The sequence below is a fragment of the Megalobrama amblycephala genome, linkage group LG4 (genome assembly GCF_018812025.1).
Source record: "Megalobrama amblycephala isolate DHTTF-2021 linkage group LG4, ASM1881202v1, whole genome shotgun sequence".
In the NCBI taxonomy this organism is placed as follows: Eukaryota; Metazoa; Chordata; class Actinopteri; order Cypriniformes; family Xenocyprididae; genus Megalobrama; species Megalobrama amblycephala.
Window position 1 is genome coordinate 46,342,352 of NC_063047.1, and position 25,233 is coordinate 46,367,584.

The following is a 25,233-nucleotide window of genomic DNA, read 5'->3' on the forward strand; positions in this document are numbered from 1 at the left end:
ATGCCTTTTGGAGCTTGACAGACCCTGGTCAAAATATGCTTAAGCTCTATGTGAATGTTCTTCAAAATAAGAGGGTCAGTGAAGGTGATCTAATGCACTCTGTGAATTTATGTTGGTTTATACCATTTTCAAGAAGTTTAAATTAAGTCTAAAAATGTTGTGGTATAAACATCAAGTTAATATACGCCTTGAATACATGACTGTAAAACCATAAACAATAAAAAAAAAAAGAAGCTTTTTTGTTGATTTTTAAATAAAATATATATATTTTTTAATATTTTATTCTATTTCAGCTAATTCTCATTTTCATTTAGTTTAACTTGATGTACTAAACTAAAAATAAAATAAAAATAAAAATTAATAAAAGCTACTAGACATTAAAAATGACAGAACAAAACGACTAAAACTTCAACAGAAATTAAAATGAAAATATAAAAATAAAAACTAATTAAAATATTAATAAAAACTAATTCTGAATTATACTAAAACAACATTTTTAAACATTTTAAGCCTTTTTAATTTAGTTTTTTTAATTGTTTTTTTAATAATTTTTTCATGTCATTACAGCAGAGCATAAGAAACACATGTTAAATAAATAAATAAATAAAATAAAAAAAATGAAAAATTATATTTTATTCATGTTATGATATGTCCTTGTATGTGGACACCATGCCTCAGTTGTTTAAAAAATAAAAAAGGACATGAAATAACAAAAACAATGGGATTTTTTTTTTTTTTTTTTTTTTTTTTTTTTTTCATTGACCAATCAATTTTTATGTTTCAGGATATTTTTTAATCAAACTTTGTTTGTTTAAAGGTGATTCTCAACTATGAAAGATATAATGAAATGAATTGATATACCATTTTACTTTGTGCAGTAAATGGCCATACATGTTTTTTCCAATTCAATGCAATGTATCTATACACAAGGGGTGCAACAGATTACTTACGGTTTGGTTTGTATTACGGTTTTAGGCTATGTGCTATGTTCAGGTAAAAAAATACTACTGTCAAATAAAAATAAAGAAAATAAGAACAAATAATCAAACAGCACAAATAAATACAGTAAAGCAAAGATACAAATAAATAAAGCTTTTCAGGTTTTTCATGTATCCAGTTTTCAGGTACAGAATTTGAATAAAGTAGCTAATAAAATGTAAAACAACATTGCATGTAATCTTCACTGTATAAATTAAATAAAGATCAACCATTATTAAGTTACTATTCAGTCATGAGCAATGAGTGTTTTCCTTGTCTTTTGTTGTTTGATTAACATTAAAAACACATTCAGACAGTAGGAATGCAAGGGCTGCTGTCTCTTTGAGACGTAATACACGGATCGATACACTGATACTGAACACATGCATTCTTTCTCGAGTGTATATAAGTTCACTTAAGACATAACCAACTATGCTTGCTAGGATATTCACCAAGAAAGGCATGTTGACATAATTTTGTGAATTTGTCCGTTCAAACACCCGGGTGATGATTGCATAAATGACTGGTCATATAGAGCATACGACACTTTAGAGGAGGCCAGAATGCGTATCCATTGACAGAAACATACATTAACCTAACTCTGTCTGTCTGTTTTTATTTATTTTCTACAAACCATATTATAGATCCATATGTCGTCAGATATGAGATGAACCTCGGTGCAAGTGGGTGCTGAACCGAGTGTGCAGAATGGTTCGAGGTAATATAATATAATATAATATAAGATACAAACCCGATTCCAAAAAAGTTGTGACACTGTACAAATTGTGAATAAAAACAGAATGCAATGATGTGGAAGTTTCAAATTTCAATATTTTATTCAGAATACAACATAGATGACATATCAAATGTTTAAACTGAGAAAATGTATCATTTTAAGGGAAAAATAAGTTGATTTTAAATTTCATGGCATCAACACATCTCAAAAAAGTTGGGAAAAGGCCATTTTTACCACTGTGTGGCATCCCCTCTTCTTTTTATAACAGTCTGCAAACGTCTGGGGACTGAGGAGACAAGTTGCTCAAGTTTAGGAATAGGAATGTTGTCCCATTCTTGTCTAATACAGGCTTCTAGTTGCTCAAACTGTCTTAGGTCTTCTTTGTCGCATCTTCCTCTTTATGATGCACCAAATGTTTTCTATGGGTGAAAGATCTGGACTGCAGGCTGGCCATTTCAGTACCCGGATCCTCCTCCTACGCAGCCATGATGTTGTAATTGATCCAGTATGTGGTCTGATATTGTCATGTTGGAAAATGCAAGGTCTTCCCTGAAAGAGATGACGTCTGGATGGGAGCATATGTTGTTCTAGAACTTGGATATACCTATAGAGTTTTAGCCGGAAACGGCGAATGGCGCGATGGATTGTGTTCACCAACACCGTTTTCTGGAAGTATTCCTGAGCCCATGTTGTGATTTCCATTACAGTAGCATTCCTGTATGTGATGCAGTGCCGTCTAAGGGCCCGAAGATCACGGGCATCCAGTATGGTTTTCTGGCCTTGACCCTTACGCACAGAGATTGTTCCAGATTCTCTGAATCTTTGGATGATATTATGCACTGTAGATGACGATAACTTCAAAATCTTTGCAATTTTTCTCTGAGAAACTCCTTAGCTCTCATGAAATCCCAAATGAGCCAATATTTGGCATGACATTTCAAAATGTCTCACTTTCAACATTTGATATGTTATCTATATTCTATTGTGAATAAAATATAAGTTTATGAGATTTGTAAATGATTGCGTTCCTTTTTTATTCTCAATTTGTACAGTGTCCCAACTTTTTTGGAATCGGGTTTGTGTATATATATAATTTATTATTATTATTATTATTATTATTATTATTATTATTATTATATATATTTTTTTAAACCAAGAACCTTTTCACCCCTACTATACACCATATTTAATTTGCACATTAATGTGTTATTGGAACAACATGTAATGATAAAAGAAGTGTGATAATGGGAGTAATAGTTGGCAACATTTTCATGATATCGATTTCATAAGAATATTGGTATGATAATTTGATATATGTTGATCATTTCTTTCCCTATTCACTTGTTGTCTCCTAAAATGCCTGATAAACATGATTTAAAACCCATAACATTTTCCTGAGATGTTGATTTATAACAAACAATTTGAATATTTGTCAATTTAAATGATAATTACAAAATATTATATTTCTATAAGAGTACTAAATTTGATCATTCAGTCATTTTTAAAGACCTAGAAAAAGTTGTTGTCCTGGTGAAACCTCCAAACATTTGATATCTCTGAAAAGTAAATCACTAAAATATAATGTCCTCATACGAGAACACAGGGATGCAGGAGGATAATATAATTACTTCAATTTCTTCTTTCTGCAGGATTGACTCGAGTTTTGTTCAAATGAGCATCATATCATTGACAAAATAAGTCATATAAGGTTTGAAAAGGCAAGAGACTGAGTTGATAGTATTTGAGCAATCCCTTTTAAGGAATTTTATCGCAATTGCATATTTTTATTCCTTTGATAAAGTCTTAATTCACTGGATGCAAGGTGAGATACTAAAGCAGCGCAAATTATTTTCTGATGAGTCTAGATATACTATAATGTATTTCTAAGCACAAAAGATAACTGTGCCACATTATAACACTTATCACAGTTTTACAGAGCCAGTGTGTCATGGGAAAATGTTTGTTTGTCATAATACAAGGAAACAAGTTTGCTGAAACATTAAATAAAATAAATTTCATTATAGAAACTGTTGACAATTTCCTAAATGTCTATGCCAGACCTTCATATATAAATTTAGCCCTGTTCCACACTAAATATTGCACGTTTTCGTTCTTTAGTCAGAAGGAGCTGCTTTGCAGAGATTATTGCAGTCCTGTATCATCCACAATTTCTGCTTTAAACTTGCTGTAATACACTGTGATGAAATGGAGCACAAATTGCAACCAGTATGATTCAAAGCCAATAATTCTGCTTGGCAAGTAGTCCTATATGATGAGAAATATCACTTCAGTTGGAGTCATAATGCTGCCAAGTGCAGAAAGTGCTCATGCAAATTAACAGGCTTGTTGGGTAACGGATAGGATAGGCCCTGAAATCTCCTGCCGTCTAAATCTATATCGAGTGTGGGATTGGATTGATCTGCTCAGGTCTCCAGGGAACAAAGACTGCCCAGAGGCTGGATCCTTCATGCCAGTGAAACAAATAGTTTAGTTCATTTGATTAGTCAGTGCCAGAGAGAAAAGGGGCTGACAGTTGGAGAAGTGCTGAGCAGATTTGTCAGAGTTCACTTTTTTACAGTCTCTGTAGAAGTATTGGGTTGTACGAATGTGAATTCCCTGGGTGAGGACATCTGTCAATATGGCAGGGGAGGCTAGCATAGTGCGTATATACACATGTATCATATGTATGTATGTATGTATGTAATAAGATTTTTAATGTTTTTAAAAGAAGTTTCGTCTGCTCACCAAGGCTACATTTATTTAAGTAAAAAACAGTAATATTGTGAAATATTATTACAATTTAAAATAACTGTGTACTATTTAAATATATTTGACAAAGTAATTTATTCCTGTGATGCAAAGCTGAATTTTCAGCATCGTTACTCCAGTCTTCAGTGTCACATGATCCTTCAGAAATCATTCTAATATGCTGATTTGCTGCTCAATAAACATTTATGATTATTTTCAATGTTGAAAACAGTTTTTCAGGATTCCTTGATGAATAGAAAGTTCAAAAGAACAGCATTTATCTGAAATACAAAGCTTCTGTAGCATTATACCATTCAAAAGTTTGGGGTCAGTAAGAATTTTTATTTTTATTTTTTTGAAAAGAAATTAAAGAAATGAATACTTTTATTCAGCAAGGATGCATTAAATCAATCAAAAGTGGCAGTAAAGACATTTATAATGTTACAAAAGATTAGCTTTCAGATAAACACTGTTCTTTTGAACTTTCTATTCATCAAATAATCCTGAAAAAAAATATTGTACACAAATATTTTGTACAATTGTACACATTAAATGTTTCTTGAGCAGCAGATCAGCATATTAGAATGATTTCTGAAGGATCATGTGACACTGAAGACTGGAGTAATGATGCTGAAAATTCAGCTTTGCCATCACAGGAATAAATTACTTTGTGAAATATATTCAAATAGAAAACAGTTATTTTAAATTGTAATAATATTTCACAATATTACTGTTTTTTACTGTATTTTTAATTAAATAAATGTAGCCTTGGTGAGCAGACGAAACTTCTTTTAAAAACATTAAAAATCTTAGTGGTTCCAAACTTTTGGACTGTACTGTAGATATAATATAATATAATATAATATAATATAATATAATATAATATAATATAATATAATATAATATAATATAATATAATATAATATAATATAATATAATATAATATAATATAATATAATATAATATAATATAATATAATATAATATATATATAATATAATATAATTAATATAATATAATTAATATAATATAATTAATATAATATAATATAATATACAGGTGCTGGTCATATAATTAGAATATCATCAAAAAGTTGATTTATTTCACTAATTCCATTCAAAAAGTGAAACTTGTATATTATATTCATTCATTACACACAGACTGATATATTTCAAATGTTTATTTCTTTGATTATAACTGACAATTAAGGAAAATCCCAAATTCAGTATCTCAGAAAATTAGAATATTACTTAAGACCAATACAAAGAAAAGATTTTTAGAAATCTTGGCCAACTGAAAAGAATGAACATGAAAAGTATGAGCATGTACAGCACTCAATACTTAGTTGGGGCTCCTTTTGCCTGAATTACTGCAGCAATGCGGTGTGGCATGGAGTCGATCAGTCTGTGGCACTGCTCAGGTGTTATGAGAGCCCAGGTTGCTCTGATAGTGGCCTTCAGCTCTTCTGCATTGCTGGGTCTGGCATATCGCATCTTCCTCTTCACAATACCCCATAGATTTTCTATGGGGTTAAGGTCAGGTGAGTTTGCTGGCCCATTAAGAACAGGGATACCATGGTCCTTAAACCAGGTACTGGTAGCTTTGGCACTGTGTGCAGGTGCCAAGTCCTGTTGGAAAATGAAATCTGCATCTCCATAAAGTTGGTCAGCAGCAGGAAGCATGAAGTGCTCTTAAACTTCCTGGTATACGGCTGCGTTGACCTTGGACCTCAGAAAACACAGTGGACCAATACCAGCAGATGACATGGCACCCCAAACCATCACTGACTGTGGAAACTTTACACTGGACCTCAAGCAACGTGGATTGTGTGCCTCCCCTCTCTTCCTCCAGACTCTGGGACCCTGATTTCCAAAGGAAATGCAAAATTTACTTTCATCAGAGAACATAACTTTGGACCACTCAGCAGCAGTCCAGTCCTTTTTGTCTTTAGCCCAGGCGAGATGCTTCTCACGCTGTCTGTTGTTCAAGAGTGGCTTGACACAAGGAATGCGACAGCTGAAACTCATGTCTTGCATACGTCTGTGCGTAGTGGTTCTTGAAGCACTGACTCCAGCTTCAGTCCACTCTTTGTGAATCTCCCCCACATTTTTGAAAGGGTTTTGTTTCACAGTCCTCTCCAGGGTGCGGTTATCCCTATTGCTTGTACATTTTTTTTCTACCACATCTTTTCCTTCCCTTTGCCTCTATATTAATGTGCTTGGACACAGAGCTCTGTGAACAGCCAGCCTCTTTTGCAATGACCTTTGGTGTCTTGCCCTCCTTGTGCAAGGTGTCAGTGGTCGTCTTTTGGACAACTGTCAAGTCAGCAGTCTTCCCCATGATTGTGTAGCCTACAGAACTAGACTGAGAGACCATTTAACTCCCTCGGGTCGGCGGTCACGCCGGCGTGACCACCGCGTTTTTTTTCTAACCAGTGTGAAAGAGACTCAAAATACTCCGTAAATGTTGCACATACAATTAAGAGCTGTACACCATTTTAATCTGTGGAATATCTTCTTTTATTTGTGTACACTCAGAGTAAAAACAAAATGTTGTGCTTTTTGCAAAATAAAGAAAACTAACATGATGTGTGATCTCTCATCTCCCTCTGAATGAAGTCCAATCTGATAGTTCTCAGAAAATGAACTGTAACTTAGTGAATACTAATCACAAAAAAATGAGACTTCTGTCTATAAAAATGTTGAAATGTCAGGTTTTAAATCATGTAAGTCAAATCGCAAACAAAAATTCTGTTTATGTAATCTGTATGAAAAGAGAGCCATGTCAGAAGTCCGTGATTCAGCTCATTATCCGCTAATGCGCGGAGCTAGCGCTATTCAGACGCAAATTCTGAGACAACACATGCATACATCGTCTCAATCGTGTATTGTCTTGAAAAGTGTTTATCTGGATGTTAAAGGTGCCCTCGAATGAAAAATTTAATTTATCTTGCCATAGTTAAATAACAAGAGTTCAGTACATGCATATGACATACAGTGAGTCTCAAACTCCATTGTTTCCTCCTTCTTATATAAATCTCATTTGTTTAAAAGACCTCCAAAGAACAGGCGAATCTCAACATAACACAGACTGTTACGTAACAGTCGGGGTGTACGCCCCAATATTTGCATATGCCAGCCCACGGTCCCAATATTATCATTATGAAAGGCTTTAGACAAGGGCAAAATGTCTGGATCAACGTCTGAATCAACAGACTAGGTAAGCAAGCAAGAACAACAGTGAAAAATGGCAGATGAAGCAATAATAACTGACATGATCCATGATATCATGATATTTTTAGTGATATTTGTAAGTTGTCTTTCTAAATGTTTCGTTAGCATGTTGCTAATGTACTGTTAAATGTGGTTAAAGTTACCATCGTTTCTTACTGTATTCACGGAGACAAGAGCCGTCGCTATTTTCATTTTTAAACACTTGCAGTCTGTATAATGCATAAACACAAATTAATTCTTTATAAATCTCTCCAACAGTGTGTAATGTTTGCTTTAGCCACGCAGCACAGCCTCAAACTCATTCAGAATCAATGTAAACAATATAACAGTATACAATACTCACATAATCCGACGCATGCATGCCGCATGCATGACGAACACTTTGTAAAGATCCATTTTGAGGGTTATATTAGCTGTGTAAACTTTGTTACGGCACTGTTTAAGGCAAGCGCGAGCTCTGTGGGCGGAGAGCACGGGATTTAAAGGGGCCACAGCATAAATCGACGCGTTTATAATGATGCTCCAAAATAGGCAGTTAAAAAAATCAAAAAAAAAAAAAAATCTATGGGGTATTTTGAGCTGAAACTTCACAGACACATTCAGGGGACACCTTAGACGCGACCTCTAGAAGACATGCCATTAGTTCCTGGTTCCTGTTCTTCTTTAGATGAATTTGTGGACTAAAGGTGTACAGAGCACCCTCCGGCTGCAAGTATGAATTGAAAACAGTATCCAGCATTCATACTTGATGACAATAAATATTGAATAAATATTACTCCTCTATATAGAAAATTGACAACATATGAGAATCCATCAGTATTTCTCCAAATGTGCATGCTTTTAAGCTAAAAGCCTATATGAAATGCCATAGAGGTAACAAAACTGTTCAGACACTTTGCATCACAGAAATACATTATATTTTAAAGTATAAAATAGAATACCATTATTTTAAATTGTAATAATATTTCACAGTATTTCTGTTTTTTTCTGTATGTTTGATATACTGTACTCCATGATGAGCTTTGAGACATGCCCTGTGTCTCAATCAGCTCCCTAGTTCAGTAGTCAGGGCACTGACCAGGGAGTCGGCCATTTTAAGGGCTGTCTCAATCGCAGAATCCTTCCAGGGCACTGAAACGTTCGCTCCCTGAAAAGTCCCACAATGCACCGTGAAAACCAGGGAGCATCGATGCTCACTATGCTCCCTTAACGGAAGTTCTGAAGCGCGAAACTTGAATCACGTGAGCCAACTCACTACACATAACGATACGCGATATATGTTTTTTAAAATACAAACTGTTATTTTATTATATTTCAGCATAAACATACATCGCTAGACAGGTAATGAACATAATCTAGCTAACGTCTATAATTTATTCACGGCTGAAATGTTGCACGTATATGTAACAAGCAAATAATTAATCACAATGTACTTTAAATAACATTACAAGTAATGTCAGAAAATATCAGCTCTGTTGTTGTTAATAAATACCAGTAGTGATGTTGTACAATGAGGACGTTGTCACGTCGCCGGAAATAGAGTCATAAGTGTCCCAATGTGTAGTGAACCAGCATCTTTTACTGTCCTTATCAGTGCCTGAATTCGTGTACACAATATACTGATTCACGAGCTCGGGAGCTAGGGAACTGATTGAGACACACCCATGATCAACAGAGTTTTTTCAGGTTTTTTCTGAGGGTTAAAGGCCTTTGCAGGTGTTTTGAGTTAATTAGCTGATTAGAGTGTGGCACCAGGTGTCTTCAATATTGAACCTTTTCACAATAATTCTAATTTTCTGAGATACTGAATACTGATTCTGATACTTGTCATTTGTTCATTTGATTTGTTCAAAGGCTGATTCATGAAGTAATGAAGTAAATGTCTCTCTTTATGAATTGGCCATTGAATCATAGGTTCATCCAAATCGTTCTAAACGTGAATTCACTCAGAAATACTGCTGTGTTGCTCAAAGATGCACAATCGTTCTACAATGGCTTTATGTGTTACAAAAACAGACAATATTGTCTAATAACACAATATTAACTTCTTTATTGAACTGTTGTATAAAATCAGTATCACATTTGCTCTTGTGCTATTCAGGACCAAAACAGCACTCGTGTGATATTGCTTAACTATATCATATGATGTAAATATGAGACAAACTCATACAGGGGGATTTTTTGACGTCAAGGTCATGGGTTCGATTCCTAGGGAAGTGGTAAAAAGTTTACAGTACCTTGAATTCAGTCCCACTTCCCAATGGCCAGTAAATATAATTGTAGTAATTCTGTATTTTTTATTTTTTTTGGTATATATTTTGTCCCTATATGGATTAATCCCAAATGATTCAATTTTAGCTGTTTTTTATATTATATTATATTATATTATATTATTATATTATATTATATTATATTATATTATATTATATTTATTATATTATATTATATTATAATATATTATTTATTATATTATATTATATTATATATTATATTATATTATATTATATTATATTATATTATATTATATTATATTATATTATATTATATTATATTATATTATATTATATTATATTATATTATATTATATTATATTATATTATATTATATTATATTATATTATATTATATTATATTATATTATATTATATATTATATTATATTATATTATATTATATTATATTATATTATATTATATTATATTATATTATATTATATTATATTATTAAACTTTCTTTTGATCCAAGAATCCAGAAAATGTTTCACTGTTTCTGAAAGATCATGTGGCACTGAAGACTGGGGTAACGGCTGTTGAAAATTCAGCTTTACAATCACAGGAATACAATATTTTATAGTAACCAATTATTTTAAATTGTAATAGTGTTTCACAATATTACTATTTTTACTGAGTTGAGCATGAGGGGCTTTTAAAAAAAAACTATTTTTTTCCTCACATTTTTATTTTGATGAATTAATGGAGTATTTCACATATGATAAAATCACAAGAGGTAAATATTGAGTTACAACAGCTTTTAGTACGGCTTCTTAAAAAAAACCCTTGATGGTCTGCTATATTTTGAGATCTAGTCCACATATGTTGTAGTTCCTAATAAAATTGTTGCATTTATGTGTCAGAAGAATTTGTTTGTTTGTTTGACATCAACACCGTGGTAGTGAAGTCTGAATCAACCAGTCAAGCTCAGAAGTATGGTAATCTCAAAGCGCTTTGTATTGAAAATATATATAGAAAAAACATTAAGTGACACTGTGTCTGTAATCATACTTATTGTACCCATTTGACAGGTAGCAGAATTACTCTCTGCCTTGCCGTGTTGAAATGGAGTCTTACAAATCATTAATTCAGTAATTGCCTTCATTCATGATCTGCACGGTGGCATGTAACCTGCTATTACGGAAATAACCCAACAATGCCATGCTCATGATGACTAATACACAATTATTCAGACTTATCTTGATAATTTTATGTCAGAATTGGATGTTTTTTGGCTTTCTGTTTGTTTATAATCAAAACTTGTTTCAGAAATCACACTGAATATGAATAATGCAAGTTGTAATTCATTGAATAAAAGCGATTATAATTAACTATGAAAGAATTCGATTAAATGATTCATTACTCCAAATTACACTGCTGAACAATGTACATCAAGAACCCATTTTAGCGATTATAATGAGCAGTGACTCTATCTGAACTGTATTTTTAGAGAACTGAACTGTTGGAGAATTTGTTTGACCTTTTGAAAGCTCCTTGTTAACTATATTCCTGGTGAAACTCTGAACTAACAAAAGGCTTAAGGATGCAGCTGTCAGTCAAGCGGTGGTCGCAGCAGAATGTGTTATCAGCTGGCCGCCGCTTGAGCATGTCTTCCTATCCTCAGCGCTTACACCTTATGATGTGGACCCGGAAGAGCTGGGCCTGAGGCATAAACAGTGTCACACTTTTTTATTTATTTATTTATTTATTTTTTATAATACACTCCCTTTCATGCTGGTGCTCAGATACTCAAAGCTTGGCCACAGAACTGGTTTATTCCTGTAGGATACTGAATCTCTGTTAGAGGGAAAATAGAAAAGTGCTGGTGCTTTGAGATTTAAAATGCACCTCTTTTAGGATTGTTTGCTCAAAATTGAAAATTCTGTTAATATGTACTCGCCCTCATGTCATTCCAAACCTTTAGGACTTTCACTCTTGCAGTATGTGTAACACAAAATGATGCATTTCAGAAAAGACTGTCCTGGCCACTCTTTTCCATAATGAAAGTAGATGGAGGTCTGTGCTGAAAAAAATAGAAGAATCACTGTTTCCAACAAAATAAGCAGCACAACTGTTTTCAACACTGATAATAATCAGAAATGTTACTATAAGGTTCATTAGTTAACATTAGTTAACTACATTAGCTAACAGGAACTAATAATGAACTGCACTTATACAGCATTTATTAATCTTTGTTAATATTAATTTCATAATTTACTAATACATTATTAAAGGTGCCATCGACCGTTTTTTTACAAGATGTAAAATAAGTCTAAGGTGTCCCCTGAATGTGTCTGTGAAGTTGCAGCTCAAAATACCCCATAGATTTTTTTTAATTAATTTTTTTAACTGCCTATTTTGAGACATAATTAGAAATGCGCCGATTCAGGCTGCGGCCCCTTTAATTGCTTGCGCTCTCCGCCCCCTCCCGAGCTCTCGACTCTATTACTGCATAAACAAAGTTCACACAGCTAATATAACCCTCAAAATGGATCTTTACAAAGTGTTCATCATGCAGCATGTCTAATCGCGCAAGTATAGTAGAGCCCTGCATTTCAGCCCGAGCCCGACGGGCCCCGACTTATTTACGGCCCACGGGCCGGGCTTCAGGCCGATTTTCACGTCATAGCTCAGAGGCGGGCCGGGCCTCAGGCCTGTTTTAAGCTTCTCCTCCTTTTAATACTTTGGACATCCATTAATTAAAATAAACCATGAGAAGCTGATGATGGTAAAACAAACACATGGATAGATATAGTGCTGTGCTGGCGGAAACATGATGAGACCATAGTTGCGTCTCATTTCTGAGGCTGCGTGCGCGCGTCCTCATGTTTAGTGTAGCATGAGTGCACCTTCAGCGCAACAGCTGGAGGAGTGAGAAGTGGATTAAAATTAGGGTTGTTCATTTCGGTGTGACCCATTAAAAATACAAAAATGTTATTTTCAAGGCTTTAGTTATATACATGTTCAAATACGGCATATAAAACAACAGAATATGAGTATTCACACATCACGCACCCACAGCGCTTGAATGGAGAAATCGCGCCGGCGCCTTGCGCACATACACAACATAGCCTATCAGTTCTCACATTTTTAACTTGACATCACAGCCTGTTTATTATCAAAATAAAATACAGTCAATCAAAGTTACACTGATCAATGTACTGTATAGGCTAGTCTGTACAATCTGTGGCATTCAGCGCTATAGACTCACTTAAAAAGCACATGTGAAGGATGTATTGTTGGAACGCCAGCGAAGTAGCCTATAATTTACATAATAAATAATAGTTTAGCATTCAAATACTTCACGAATATGGAAACATTTGGATTTGTGTCGAATTGGAGAGGTATAGGCGACATGTTCTTTTATTTGTCGTTATGGTTCTGTTCTGAATAGGCTACCGTTTATAGGATATGTTGTCTATAGCTATATGTTTATAGTTTGTTTTCTTTTTAAACCGTCTAACCGATTAGACGGTATTAATTGGTCCAACTTCTTGGTTAACAGTTAACTAGTCAATTATGAGCATCCCTAATTAAAACTTTCCAATGCGGATGCCGTGCTTTTTCTCTCACGATTCTCTTTCTCTATGAGAGTGTTCTTCTGGCTGTAGCATGTTGTCTCGCTTTTCATTTGAAAATAAAATGACCATGTTCAGTGGTGAAGCTTTGATTTTGATGCACAGCTGTGGTGTAAGGTAAGACAACCTGTAAATTTGTTTTTAAGCCAGTTTTGTTTTTGTTTTTTTATTTTTCCGCACGCTGTTACGAGCAGCAGAGCAGCCCGCCTCAGCTTGAAAAAAAATAGCTTTTTACTGTGGTAGTGCTAATAAACGTTTAAACTAACATTGTGATATGTTTATATTAGTGTTTTATATCTATGGCTTTTATTGAACAAGTGTTGATTTGAGAGTCTAAATCGATCAAACGTGCTCAACTCATTGTCGGCCGCTGCGGTCGTCACTTTAAGAAACAAACTTCAATTTAATAAACAAAGAAGTGCTCCAAACATTTTTCAAAATTAACTTAATAAAGAAACGAAAAGGATTACAACTACTTTGCAATTACAAACAAAACTGAACATTTTAATGGCTGTAACAAAGGCTGCGTTATGGAGAGGATTTAAAAAAAAAAAAAAAAAAAAAAAAAAAAAAGGGCTCCAGTCAGGCTCGGGCCGAAAATTCTGACAAGCTGACGGACACGGGCCGGGCTAGGGCCTGAGCGTCTCGGGCCAGGGCCGGGCTAGGGCCCAGATTTGTGGCCCGTGCAGGGCTCTAAAGTATAGTATTTATTTGGATGTTTACATTTGATTCTGAATGAGTTTGATAGTGCTCCATGGCTAAGGGCTAATGCTACACTGTTGGAGAGATTTATAAAGAATGAAGTTGTGTTTATGAATTATACAGACTGCAAGTGTTTAAAAATGAAAATAACGACGGCTCTTGTCTCCGTGAATACAGTAAGAAACAATGGTAACTTTAACCACATTTAACAGTACATTAGCAACATGCTAACGAAACATTTAGAAAGACAATTTACAAATATTCACTAAAAATATCATGTTATCATGGATCATGTCAGTTATTATTGCTCCAAACATGTATTATAAATGTATTGCTCATGGTTAGTTCATTTTAGTTAATACATTAACTAATGTTTAACTAATGAACCTTATTGTAAAGTGTTACCCAGAAATGTTTCTTGAACACCAAACCATCATAGAATGATGTCTGAAGGATCATGTGACACTGAAGGCTAATAGTAACGATGCTGAAAATTCAGGAATAAATTACATTTTAAAATGTATTAAAATAGTAAACAGTTATTTTAAATGGCAATATTGTGAACCATTCTTACAATTTTAAGGTTTGTTTTCAAATGTCATGCAAGCATGTTTGAGCAATAACCAGAGAGGAGTTTTTTTTGCACATCAAACAGGTATAGTTGAGCTGCCGTTGACTATATTTGATGTGAATAAAACCCTAAATGAAATCTGTTCATCATAAAATGATAGGAATTTGATTAAACGGCTTGATTCATATGGATTACTTTTACAATGTCTTTATGAAATTTTTGAATCTTAAGTTTTGCTGGAATGGACTTTCAACGGAGGAACAGAAATCTCTTAATCCCGGGACACTGCACGAATTTTAGCTCTCCCAGACGAAAGATTTTCCATCGTGTAACAGTGGCGATTTCTGTGATCATGGCTCTTAATCGACAGCCCTATGTCGTACAATGAGAGAGGTTCAAAGACGCCCGTTTTCCCAGTCTTGCGACCTACGATAGCCTACGATCATTTTCTGACAATGTCAGAAATTCAGCTCGATCAACGCACAGTGTGTTTGCTGCTACGACCTACGTCTACTGACAAGCCAATAAAAATGCGAAATGAAATCACAGCGACATGCCGCTAAAACTGAAAACTGCTTACCTCGAGCTCTTTTCCCTTCTTCCGCCGCTTCCTTGTTTCCCAGCGCACATAAAAACTACAACTGCCAAAGTGTGATTCAGCGTTTTATTCTTCTATAGGAAACTTGCATCGTAACCTACGATTCAATAGGTGTCATCATCGTACATTCTACATGCATGTCGTACCCAAGTTTAGTAGATCCATGTCGCACAGTGTGATAAAGTAATGATCTTAGAGGACTGCTAAAATCATGCAGTTAATCCCGAGATTTAGGATTCATTAAAATCGTCGATTGTGTTTGGAAGATAAATGAAAGCTTTATGGGTTTGGAATGACTCGAGGGTGAATAAATGATGACAGAATTTTAACTTTCGTACATCTTACAGGTTTGGAATGACATGATGAAATAATTATGTAATGGGGTCAAATACACCTGGCCCAGCTTTGACGGACTTTCACAAGCATCAAATCTCTGTGCCACAAGCCTTTGTCCACATGACACTTTCTGGTTCTGGGTGGCCTAATGAAGTTCTGGCTGATTTGTCCCGGGGCGCAGGGCTCAAACGGTGCTTTTGGTCACCAGTGGTTGCGCTCCCACCAGCTACAAAAACTAATTTCACGAGACGCTGCCTCCCCATTCAAATTAGCGATGCTATCACAAGACTAATTAAAATGCCAAGCGGAAATTGTTCAGTGCGATTTGCCTTTCGTTCATCATATCCCAAATTTGTCAGATATTGAAATAAATAAATTGCTAGCTGTTGCGTTGTGTGATGATGATTGTGATGCTTGCTATAATTGCTAAAGACAATAGTATGTTTAACAGGTGTGCCTTGAAATGTTCAGTCATTTAACATCCGTGAGCTCTGATGCTGTGGTACAGAATGAAAAGAGCGGAGATACAGTATGGGTTGCTATTACTGGCCACACCCCTATTCCTCATTCTAGCCAGTGGGATTAGATCTGATCCAGCTCTATGCCATAATTTGTGTTGTATGACAAGGACAATTTGCTTTCTTTTTATAGCCATGCACATTAACATGTTGCACAGTCATGTGACCAAGACCATTTTATATTTCCCATAAAAGCCCATGTGCTTTCTATCAACACAATTTGTCTTGTCACATTCAAGGTCTGCAATAGTCATTTTTATAGCAAGCATAGTTTGCTGTCTGCCAAAGGTTCTGCTGTAAGCTTGATGTTTCATAGGTCTTTTTTTTTTTTTGGATGTCTGGATGTATTAATTCATTCAAAAATGCATTAAAAATCCAATCCATATATGAGTTGAAGGCACATTAAAAAAAAGGCCTCATTAAGAAAATTAAATTGTTGAATCTAATCTTTAATTTCTCTAGATTTTTTCACCTGAACAAACCTTGACAATGTTTTTAAATAGATTTTTCATAATTTTTCCATCTTACTTGTAATTGACCCTCAGATATACCATACATGTGTCCACCATAAAAGATATGGGAAGTGTTTTCTTTACCTCTTTAAAAAGCATATTTAGCTACAGGTCTTCTTTCTCATGCTGTCTATCCCAAATTGAACCTACAACTTAGACATTAATTTACATACTGTTTACGGTTTATTAACAATCTGGTTTAAGTTCCGTTCCCAGCTGTAAAAGATTAAAATTGAGTGATAGAAAAAATAGGAATAGAAATGCAACAGAAGTTCCAATGAAAAATGTGACATTATGTTTAAGCCTGTGTGTGTTTATATTAGGTGAACATGGTATGATGGAATGCTTTGTGTGTGTTTGTTGAAGAAGAGAGATTCATTCCCTGTTGTAAATGGCTGGAGATAATGAGTCTCCAGATATTTATGTACACAGAGACGCGGTTACCTCTGTATTTTATCTTCTCCTACTCCTCACTGACCTTGAAATAACACCAACACACTTCCCAAATGTTCCCTTAATCACTGCTTCTCCCCCCCAATTCTGGGAATAAGAACTGCAGTTCACCCAATGATTTGTCTTAATGTAATAGTTTAAGTGGCAGAGATGCATTAGATACAATACTTTTTAATTGAATGCTTGTTCGTCATCATGAAATGCTTAAACTTAAATGTGTAATTTCTGGGCCTCTAGCGACACCAAACAGAGTCTCTAAAATATTTGTTTCCCAAACACTCACCGCATCTGCCATTTGGCTATTGTAACAGATAGTCTCGTCCCAACTTTGCACAATTAGTTGAGCAAATGTTGGGCTTGTTGGGAACAGAGTTCCGCCTTTTTGTGGAAATCAATGTACTAATGATTTTACTTTATATATGTATATAATTTATATTTGTTTGTTCATTTATTTATAAGTAAAAACACGACAGGCACTGTCTTTGTGGAGTGACACAGTTGTCTCTGCACTTTAGGCTGCAAAAATTATATGCTTGACTCCTCTGGTCGATCTTTTTTTTTTTTTTTTTTAATTGTCGTTTGTAAGATAAAATCTTTCTTATTGAAGTCCAGCAAATGTCTAGTCAATTTTATTTCATTGTTCACAGAAAACCTATTGGTGCATTTACATTTTCCCCCCATGGTCATTTATTGCATATATTAATGCATAATGTACATTTATAATGTCTTTCATTTCACTGTCAATGAAGGTTTTGAGCTTATAATAGTGGAACGGATGTAGGAGAATGGTACCACTTTAGTATAAAAGGAACGAGTTTGATTTTGATAGTACAAATTACAGCTACTTCTCCCTAATCTTGCCATTTTAAAAGAAAAAAACACTATTTTATTTTCAGAGGCTTTGTTATTATTGCCAGTATTGCGTGTAATGCATTATTAATTAATTACTGTAATTTAATTCCCTTGAGCAAGTAAGGGATTACTCTTAATTGTTCTGTAATTTTAAATAGTTCTGATGTAATTGCATTAAATACTGTATAGCCTATATAACAGTCCAATATAAATCAATAGTGGATTTAACATCAACATTTAATGTCTAATGTCTAAAATGTATGTGTTTAAAGGGTTAGTTCACCCAAAAATGCAGTTTCTGTCATTAATTACTCGCCCTCATATTGTTTCAAACCTGTAAGACTTTCGTTCATCTTCAGAACACAAATTAAGATATTTTTGATGAAATCTGAGAGGTTTTTTTTATCCCTCATAGAAAGCAACATAATTACCACATTCAAGGTCCAGAAAAATAGTAAAGACGTTAAAATAGTCAACGTGACTACAGTGGTTCAACCTTAATGGTATGAAGCGACATGAATACTTTTCATGCGCAAAAACAAAACAAAAATAACGACTTTATTCAACATTTTTGTCTCTCCCCTGTCAGTCTCCTACGCTGTTTATGTTGTGTGGACAGTGCAGCGCTTCTGTGTTCTACGTCAGAATGACATTTTTTTTTTTTTTTTTTTTTTAACAAAAAGTATTCTCATTGAACTAACCCTTTAACGTCACCTTCTCCATTTAAATACTTTGATCAGTTCAAGAATAATTTATGCAATTTTATATTATTTATTTGAAATAATTAAAAGAGCTGTTTCATTTCTATCCTTGTGTTGTTCAACTGGTTAAAGGTGCAGTAGGTAATCTGGGAAATGCTAACGTTAGCCTGCTAGCATTGAACGCATACAATCCCACCCTTCCTGGAAATCGCTGTCCAAAGCCACGCCACCTCCAAAACACTTGAATGCGCACACACACACACAGCTGCTCTTGGCAAAGCATCACAAGAGATGGCGTTAAACTACCTCATGTCTCAAAGCACATAACATTACAATAATAATGAACGTAAACAACAGAGAGCTTGTACCTGACTGCTGCAGATTCATTTTGGTGTTGATACTGTTGACATGGAAACGCATAACTCAGAGTCTGAGAACAGCTCCGGTTAGAACGTCATGGGGTTGCCATCTCTTAAATGATTAGTCCACTTTCAAATAAAATTTTCCTGATAATTTACTCACCCCCATGTCATCCAAGATGTTCATGTCTTTCTTTCTTCAGTCGAAAAGAAATGAAGGTTTTTGATGAAAACATTCCAGGATTATTCTCCTTATAGTGGACTTCAATGGCCTCCAAATGGTTTTAGGTCAAAATTACAGTTTCAGTGCAGCTTCAAAGGGCTTTAAACGATACCAGATGAGGAATAAGGGTCTTGGTCTAGTGAAACGATCAATATGCATTATATAAACAAATGATCGCCTGTAAGTGCTTCCGCTTTCTGTATTCTTCAAAAAGCTTACTCTGCATGTCCTAAGCCTTCCCTATTTTACTTACTGAAAAAATGTAACTGGCATAGGACATACAGCACAAGCTTTTTGAAGAATAGCACTTACAAAGGCGATCATTTGTTTATATGAATCATAAACATTTACTTTTTTTTTTCAAAAATGGCCGATCGTTTCGCTAGATAAGACCCTTATTCCTCGTCTGGTATCGTTTAAAGCCCTTTGAAGCTGCACTGAAACTGTAATTTTGACCTTCAACTGTCTGGAGGCCATTGAAGTCCACTATAAGGAGAATAATCCTGGAATGTTTTCATCAAAAACCTTCGATTGAAGAAAGAAAGACATGAACATCTTTGATGACATGGGGGTGAGTAAATTATCAGGAAAATTTAATTTGAAAGTGGACTAATCCTTTAATTATGGTATGGTGTGAACGCAACATAAGCTTGTGGTTTTGATTCAGTAGGAACTGTAAAAGTTGGCTGCTGTTTGTTTACGGTGCTCCGTGACTGACGTCTGTCTACATAAACTGCACAGCATGAAACGCACCGATGACGTATGATATCTGCGCGAACAGGGTGCACGAGGGAATGTAAAAACACACATTGACAGGCAGGTAGGACATCATATTATTTCATTTAGACAGAATATAATAATTGGATGGACATTTCATGGTCCTATGCCTTCCACAGATGATATATATTTAAAAAAATACATTTAGACCGTTTTACATAGTGATTGCTACCAGGATATGAGGAGACTTTCAACCAATATAACAAAAACTGTTTCTGTAGAGAATCACCTATTGCACCTTTTAAGGTTGATATGGGATTTAGAAAGTAATAAGTAATGCAGAGAGTAATTGGTACAGTAATCTAGTTACACTGTTAAAGATGTAATTAGTAGCTAGTAATTAATTGCTTATTTAGAGTAACTTACCCAACACTCATTATTGCCAAGCATAAAATGTATCAATGCATATTGTTTTTTCAATCAGAAACTGACTATACACTGATAGCATAGCAACAAGATTCTGCTTATGTAGACTACAATAAAAAGTATAGAGGGCTATACACTCATAAGGGGGCAAAGACGTTCCAGGCTGGTTTTCATGTCATTCAAAGTGGATCATTTTTCTAAATTACACGTTATCTTCCACTGATAAAACTCAGTTCTGGGAAAATTACTATTCAAACCCTTTTTCGTGATTGTATAAGTTATTTTTTTTCACTGTGAATGAACTGATTGCACTAGCAGTTTAAAATGTGCTTTTTCCTCTTGCTGGGTAGCAGAAATTGGTACCCTATGGAATACAATAAAGTTGCTTCCTGCATGCCTTTGGCTTCTGCACTAAACACAAAACATCATCTAAGCTCAAAGGATATTTATCATTTATTCTTTTTGCATGTTTGTTGCACACATCAAAAACTGTTTCAGGTGAAGACCAGTCAAAACAAGGAAGGCTATTCAAGACTTGACCCTGCAAACTAGATTTGCATTATTTTGTCTGGCCAGTGTTTGTGCAAATGGAGTTGTAACTGAGCAGGTACAGCTGGGAGATGGTGTTTGCCAAGACTCCAGCAGCTGCTGTCAGTCCTGACATTTCAGAGCCTGCTGTCCATCACTTCTTAATTGTCTTCCTGGCTGCAGCGGGGCCTGGCCTGCCGAGCATCAGTCTCTTGCTGTTATATGACCATGAGAGTGACTGGCACTAGACTCTAGTGTTCTCAGAACACCTCTAGAGCATTGCGGTGTTTGTTTCAGAGGGGTAATGTGTTTTGAAAGGACTGTTTGAATTTTTGGTGTGTGTCAGATGATTAAGTGCCACTGCCTTGAAAATGATGGCCCTGCAGTTTCTTGTCTGCTGGGTTCTGTGGTTGGAAATGAACATGAATGCATCAAGCATAACCATTTTCCGTCCATTGCCAAGATAGTGAAAGATTCCAAACATACTCCACCCACTCCGCTCGGCCCCGTCCTGATTGGTGGTTTTGTGACTGAGCTAAATTCCAGTAGTTAACAGTACCTGTATTCAGAACCACAGAAATGAACAATTCATGTTTAAATTTTTTAAAGCAGTGGCATTAAAACAATGGCATGTAGGCGTCACATACAGTACAGACCAAAAGTTTGGAACCACTAAGATTTTTAATGTTTTTAAAAAAAGTTTCGTCTGCTCACCAAGGCTACATTTATTTAATTAAAAATACAGTAAAAACAGTAATATTGTGAAATATTATTACAATTTAAAATAACTGTTTTCTATTTGAATATATTTCACAAAGTAATTTATTCCTGTGATGCAAAGCTGAATTTTCAGCATCATTACTCCAGTCTCCAGTCACATGATCCTTCAGAAATCATTCTAATATGCTGATCTGCTGCTAAAGAAACATTTAATGTGTAAAATTGTACAAAATATTTGAGTACAATATTTTTTTTCAGGATTATTTGATGAATATAAAGTTCAAAAGAACAGTGTTTATCTGAAATCTAATCTTTTGTAACATTATAAATGTCTTTACTGCCACTTTTGATTGATTTAATGCATCCTTGCTGAATAAGTAGTATTCAATATTCATTTCTTTACTTTCTTTTCAAAAAAATAAAAATAAAAATTCTTACTGACCCCAAACTTTTGAACGGTAGTGTATAATGCTACAGAAGCTTTGTATTTCAGATAAATGCTGTTCTTTTGAACTTTCTATTCATCAAGGAATCCTGAAAAAAAAAAAAAGTACACAACTGTTTTCAACATTGAAAATAATCATAAATGTTTATTGAGCAGCAAATCAGCATATTAGAATGATTTCTGAAGGATCATGTGACATTGAAGACTGGAGTAACGATGCTGAAAATTCAGCTTTGCATCACAGGAATAAATTACTTTGTCAAATATATTTTAATAGTACACCGTTATTTTAAATTGTAATAATATTTCACAATATTACAGTTTTTTACTGTATTTTTAATTAAATAAATGTAGCCTTGGTGAGCAGACGAAACTTCTTTTAAAAACATTAAAAATCGTAGTGGTTCCAAACTTTTGGTCTGTACTGTATTTCTTTCAAGTAATTATTTAAAACTGCAGGCAGTAATAAGATAAAGAACAAAGAAAAATTGCAGTAGAAGGAAAAACAATATATCAAAGGTACAAATGAAATAAGCAGTGCCTTCAGCAGTTCTTTCAGGTATCTAAAGGTAGTATCAAGCAGTGTTATGTTAGTATTATTTTTATACTATTATAGTATTTGAATTAGCTTTTATTTTTATACTACCATTTTTCATTTTAATTTGTGTTTCAGTAATTTTGTTTGTGCTTTTGTCATTATTATTATTTTTATAAACATTTCTGTTTATCCTATTATATTCTATTTGTCATAGCCATGCTGATATATAAGCAAGCCGTGTGATATCGCTGTGTATATCAGCATGGCTGTGATTTGGCCGTAGTTATATAAAATATTAATTATTGAACAATAATATTTAAATGAACAACATAGCCATTATAACAGTATAGGAAGTTTGTACAATAGGAAATAAACACAAGCAGTTTAGATAAACGTACAAAAGCAGTGCTCTAGTTAGTACAGGATTTAATTTCAGTGCAAATATAAAGTTATGAAATGTAATATAGCCCTTTTGATATACCCAAAACAAATTATACCTCATGTTTAAACACGATCTAACGAAGAGCCAGCGGAAAATTCCCAAAGGACTGGCCAAGATGAAAATGTTCTCTGTGGGTACATGAGTGCTGAAGGGCTGCTGTTGGCCTGGAGCTCACATCTCCAAAAGCTTCTAAACAAATTTTCAAATAGGCTTTGTTTACATATCTCATATCTGAGGTCTAAACAACTACATTCTCACTTATAAAACTAATAAAACTATATTCCATTACAAAATAACAGTAGTATCTATAAAAATATGGTTGGTTTGCTCGTCCACCATGACACTCGCTGTGAGAATGCTGAAAGCGGAGCGATTTGAATGGTGAAACGGTTCCCTGGTAGAATATCGTGTGGCTGGAAAGACCTCTCAGATTCGAGAACCAGAACGAACTGTTGTATAAAGAGTGACATCGCATGGCTACTCGTGTGAAATTGCTTTTGTTTTGAGAGCGTGCTTGCTAGCAGGACTGACAGCTGTAATGTTTTGGGTTAAATGTAAGTTATAGTTTAAAAGCAGTGCTTGATTCTCTCCAGATGAGCATTTTGTTATAACTCCATGTCTTTGGCCACATGAGGTTACTTTGTTCCTTTGAGTACCTGCTCTAATCACTCCATACTGAGCTGTGCTTAATTTATTTTTCTTTCCCTGCTTTTCAAAGGTGTGGAAACGTTCTGGAGCCTGGTTCTACAAAGCCCTGCCGAAGCATATTCGTCCCATTAAGGATTCAATTCTAGATAACAGGAAGTCAGTAATAGAAAGAGAAGAGCAGCTGCCAGTGGCCAGGAGTGCACCAGTGAGCTACACATGGGCTCAAAGCAAAGGTTAGATGCTAATGCTTCTATTCTATTCTATTCTATTCTATTCTATTCTATTCTATTCTATTCTATGCAAAATGCACAGAGCTTTAAAAACTGAAATTCTTTTTCTCAGGCCATAAAAAAAACAAAAAACAATGGCCTTAAAGGAATATTCTGTGTCCAATACAAGTTAAGATCATTCAACATAATTTGTGTCAAACTTTATTACAAAAATTAATTTCCACTTGTCCCTCCTTTTCTTTAAAAAAGGCAAAAATCTGGGCTACTTTGAGTGGAGGTGAATATTCATCATTTCAATAGTATAAGACGTAAGATGTAGAAAATGTATATTAATGTGATTTTAGCATGAGGAAATAACTTACCGTTTCTGAGTTAGTTGTATTCTATTTATATCAATACAATTTTATTGATGTAAATTGAATTTAACTTTGTAACTGCATTGCCAGATAATGAAACACCTAAAACCCTAAAATAACCATAAAAATTATGTGAATAATACACAATGAACAGAACAATAAATGTACACAACGAACAGAAGAATACATTTATGCTTTTAAATCCTCCAACAATTGGCCTTGTGTACTTCCAATGTTAGTGCCTCAACATTATTTATTTATTTATTTATTTATTATTATTATTTTTTTTTTTTAAGAAAATGGAATTATCAAAATCGCTGTCAATTAGCTTAATTAGTATTGAACTCACAACATTTGGACATTTTTTTGGATGTATAAATGCTATTGCATTAGATAACCAAGGTAGCACAACCACACTTTTCAACCAAACCAATTCACAAAAAGAATTTTGTTAGGTTTAAAATGGTAAAACATTTGATTATGTACCAACACTTTACTAGATTTTGTCTGTAATTAGGTTTTTATAGCAGTTATCTAATTATACTGGTGACGCTATAGATCTAAAGGTCAGTTAGCTTATTAATACACCCCTTAGTCATTTCTGTACTTTAGATGGGACGTCCCATTCTCTACCAGTGGTGCTATTAATGAGCTCAGCCATCTTAAGGTGACCCCATTTAACCCTTCTCCAAATAAACATTCACTCTCACATCCATTTCAGGCTAAAACGCTTCTAGCTTCTAGGCAGTTCTGCTTAACCTTGCAGAAATGCATTTAAGGCAGGATGAAAAGTGAAATATATGTAAAAATAAACTTGC

General features: G+C 34.4%; 1 protein-coding gene across 8 annotated transcripts in view; it reads left to right on the top strand.

The window, feature by feature from the left end:
* The window catches only part of doc2b (double C2-like domains, beta), a 312,366-nt gene that overhangs the window by 34,487 nt on the left and 252,646 nt on the right, over positions 1-25,233 (top strand). For all 8 annotated transcript variants that reach the window (XM_048189585.1, XM_048189586.1, XM_048189584.1 and 5 more), the window contains one exon: positions 23,900-24,062. In XM_048189585.1, coding sequence (XP_048045542.1) covers positions 23,900-24,062 — 163 coding nt within the window. The remainder of the gene's footprint in view (positions 1-23,899; positions 24,063-25,233) is intronic.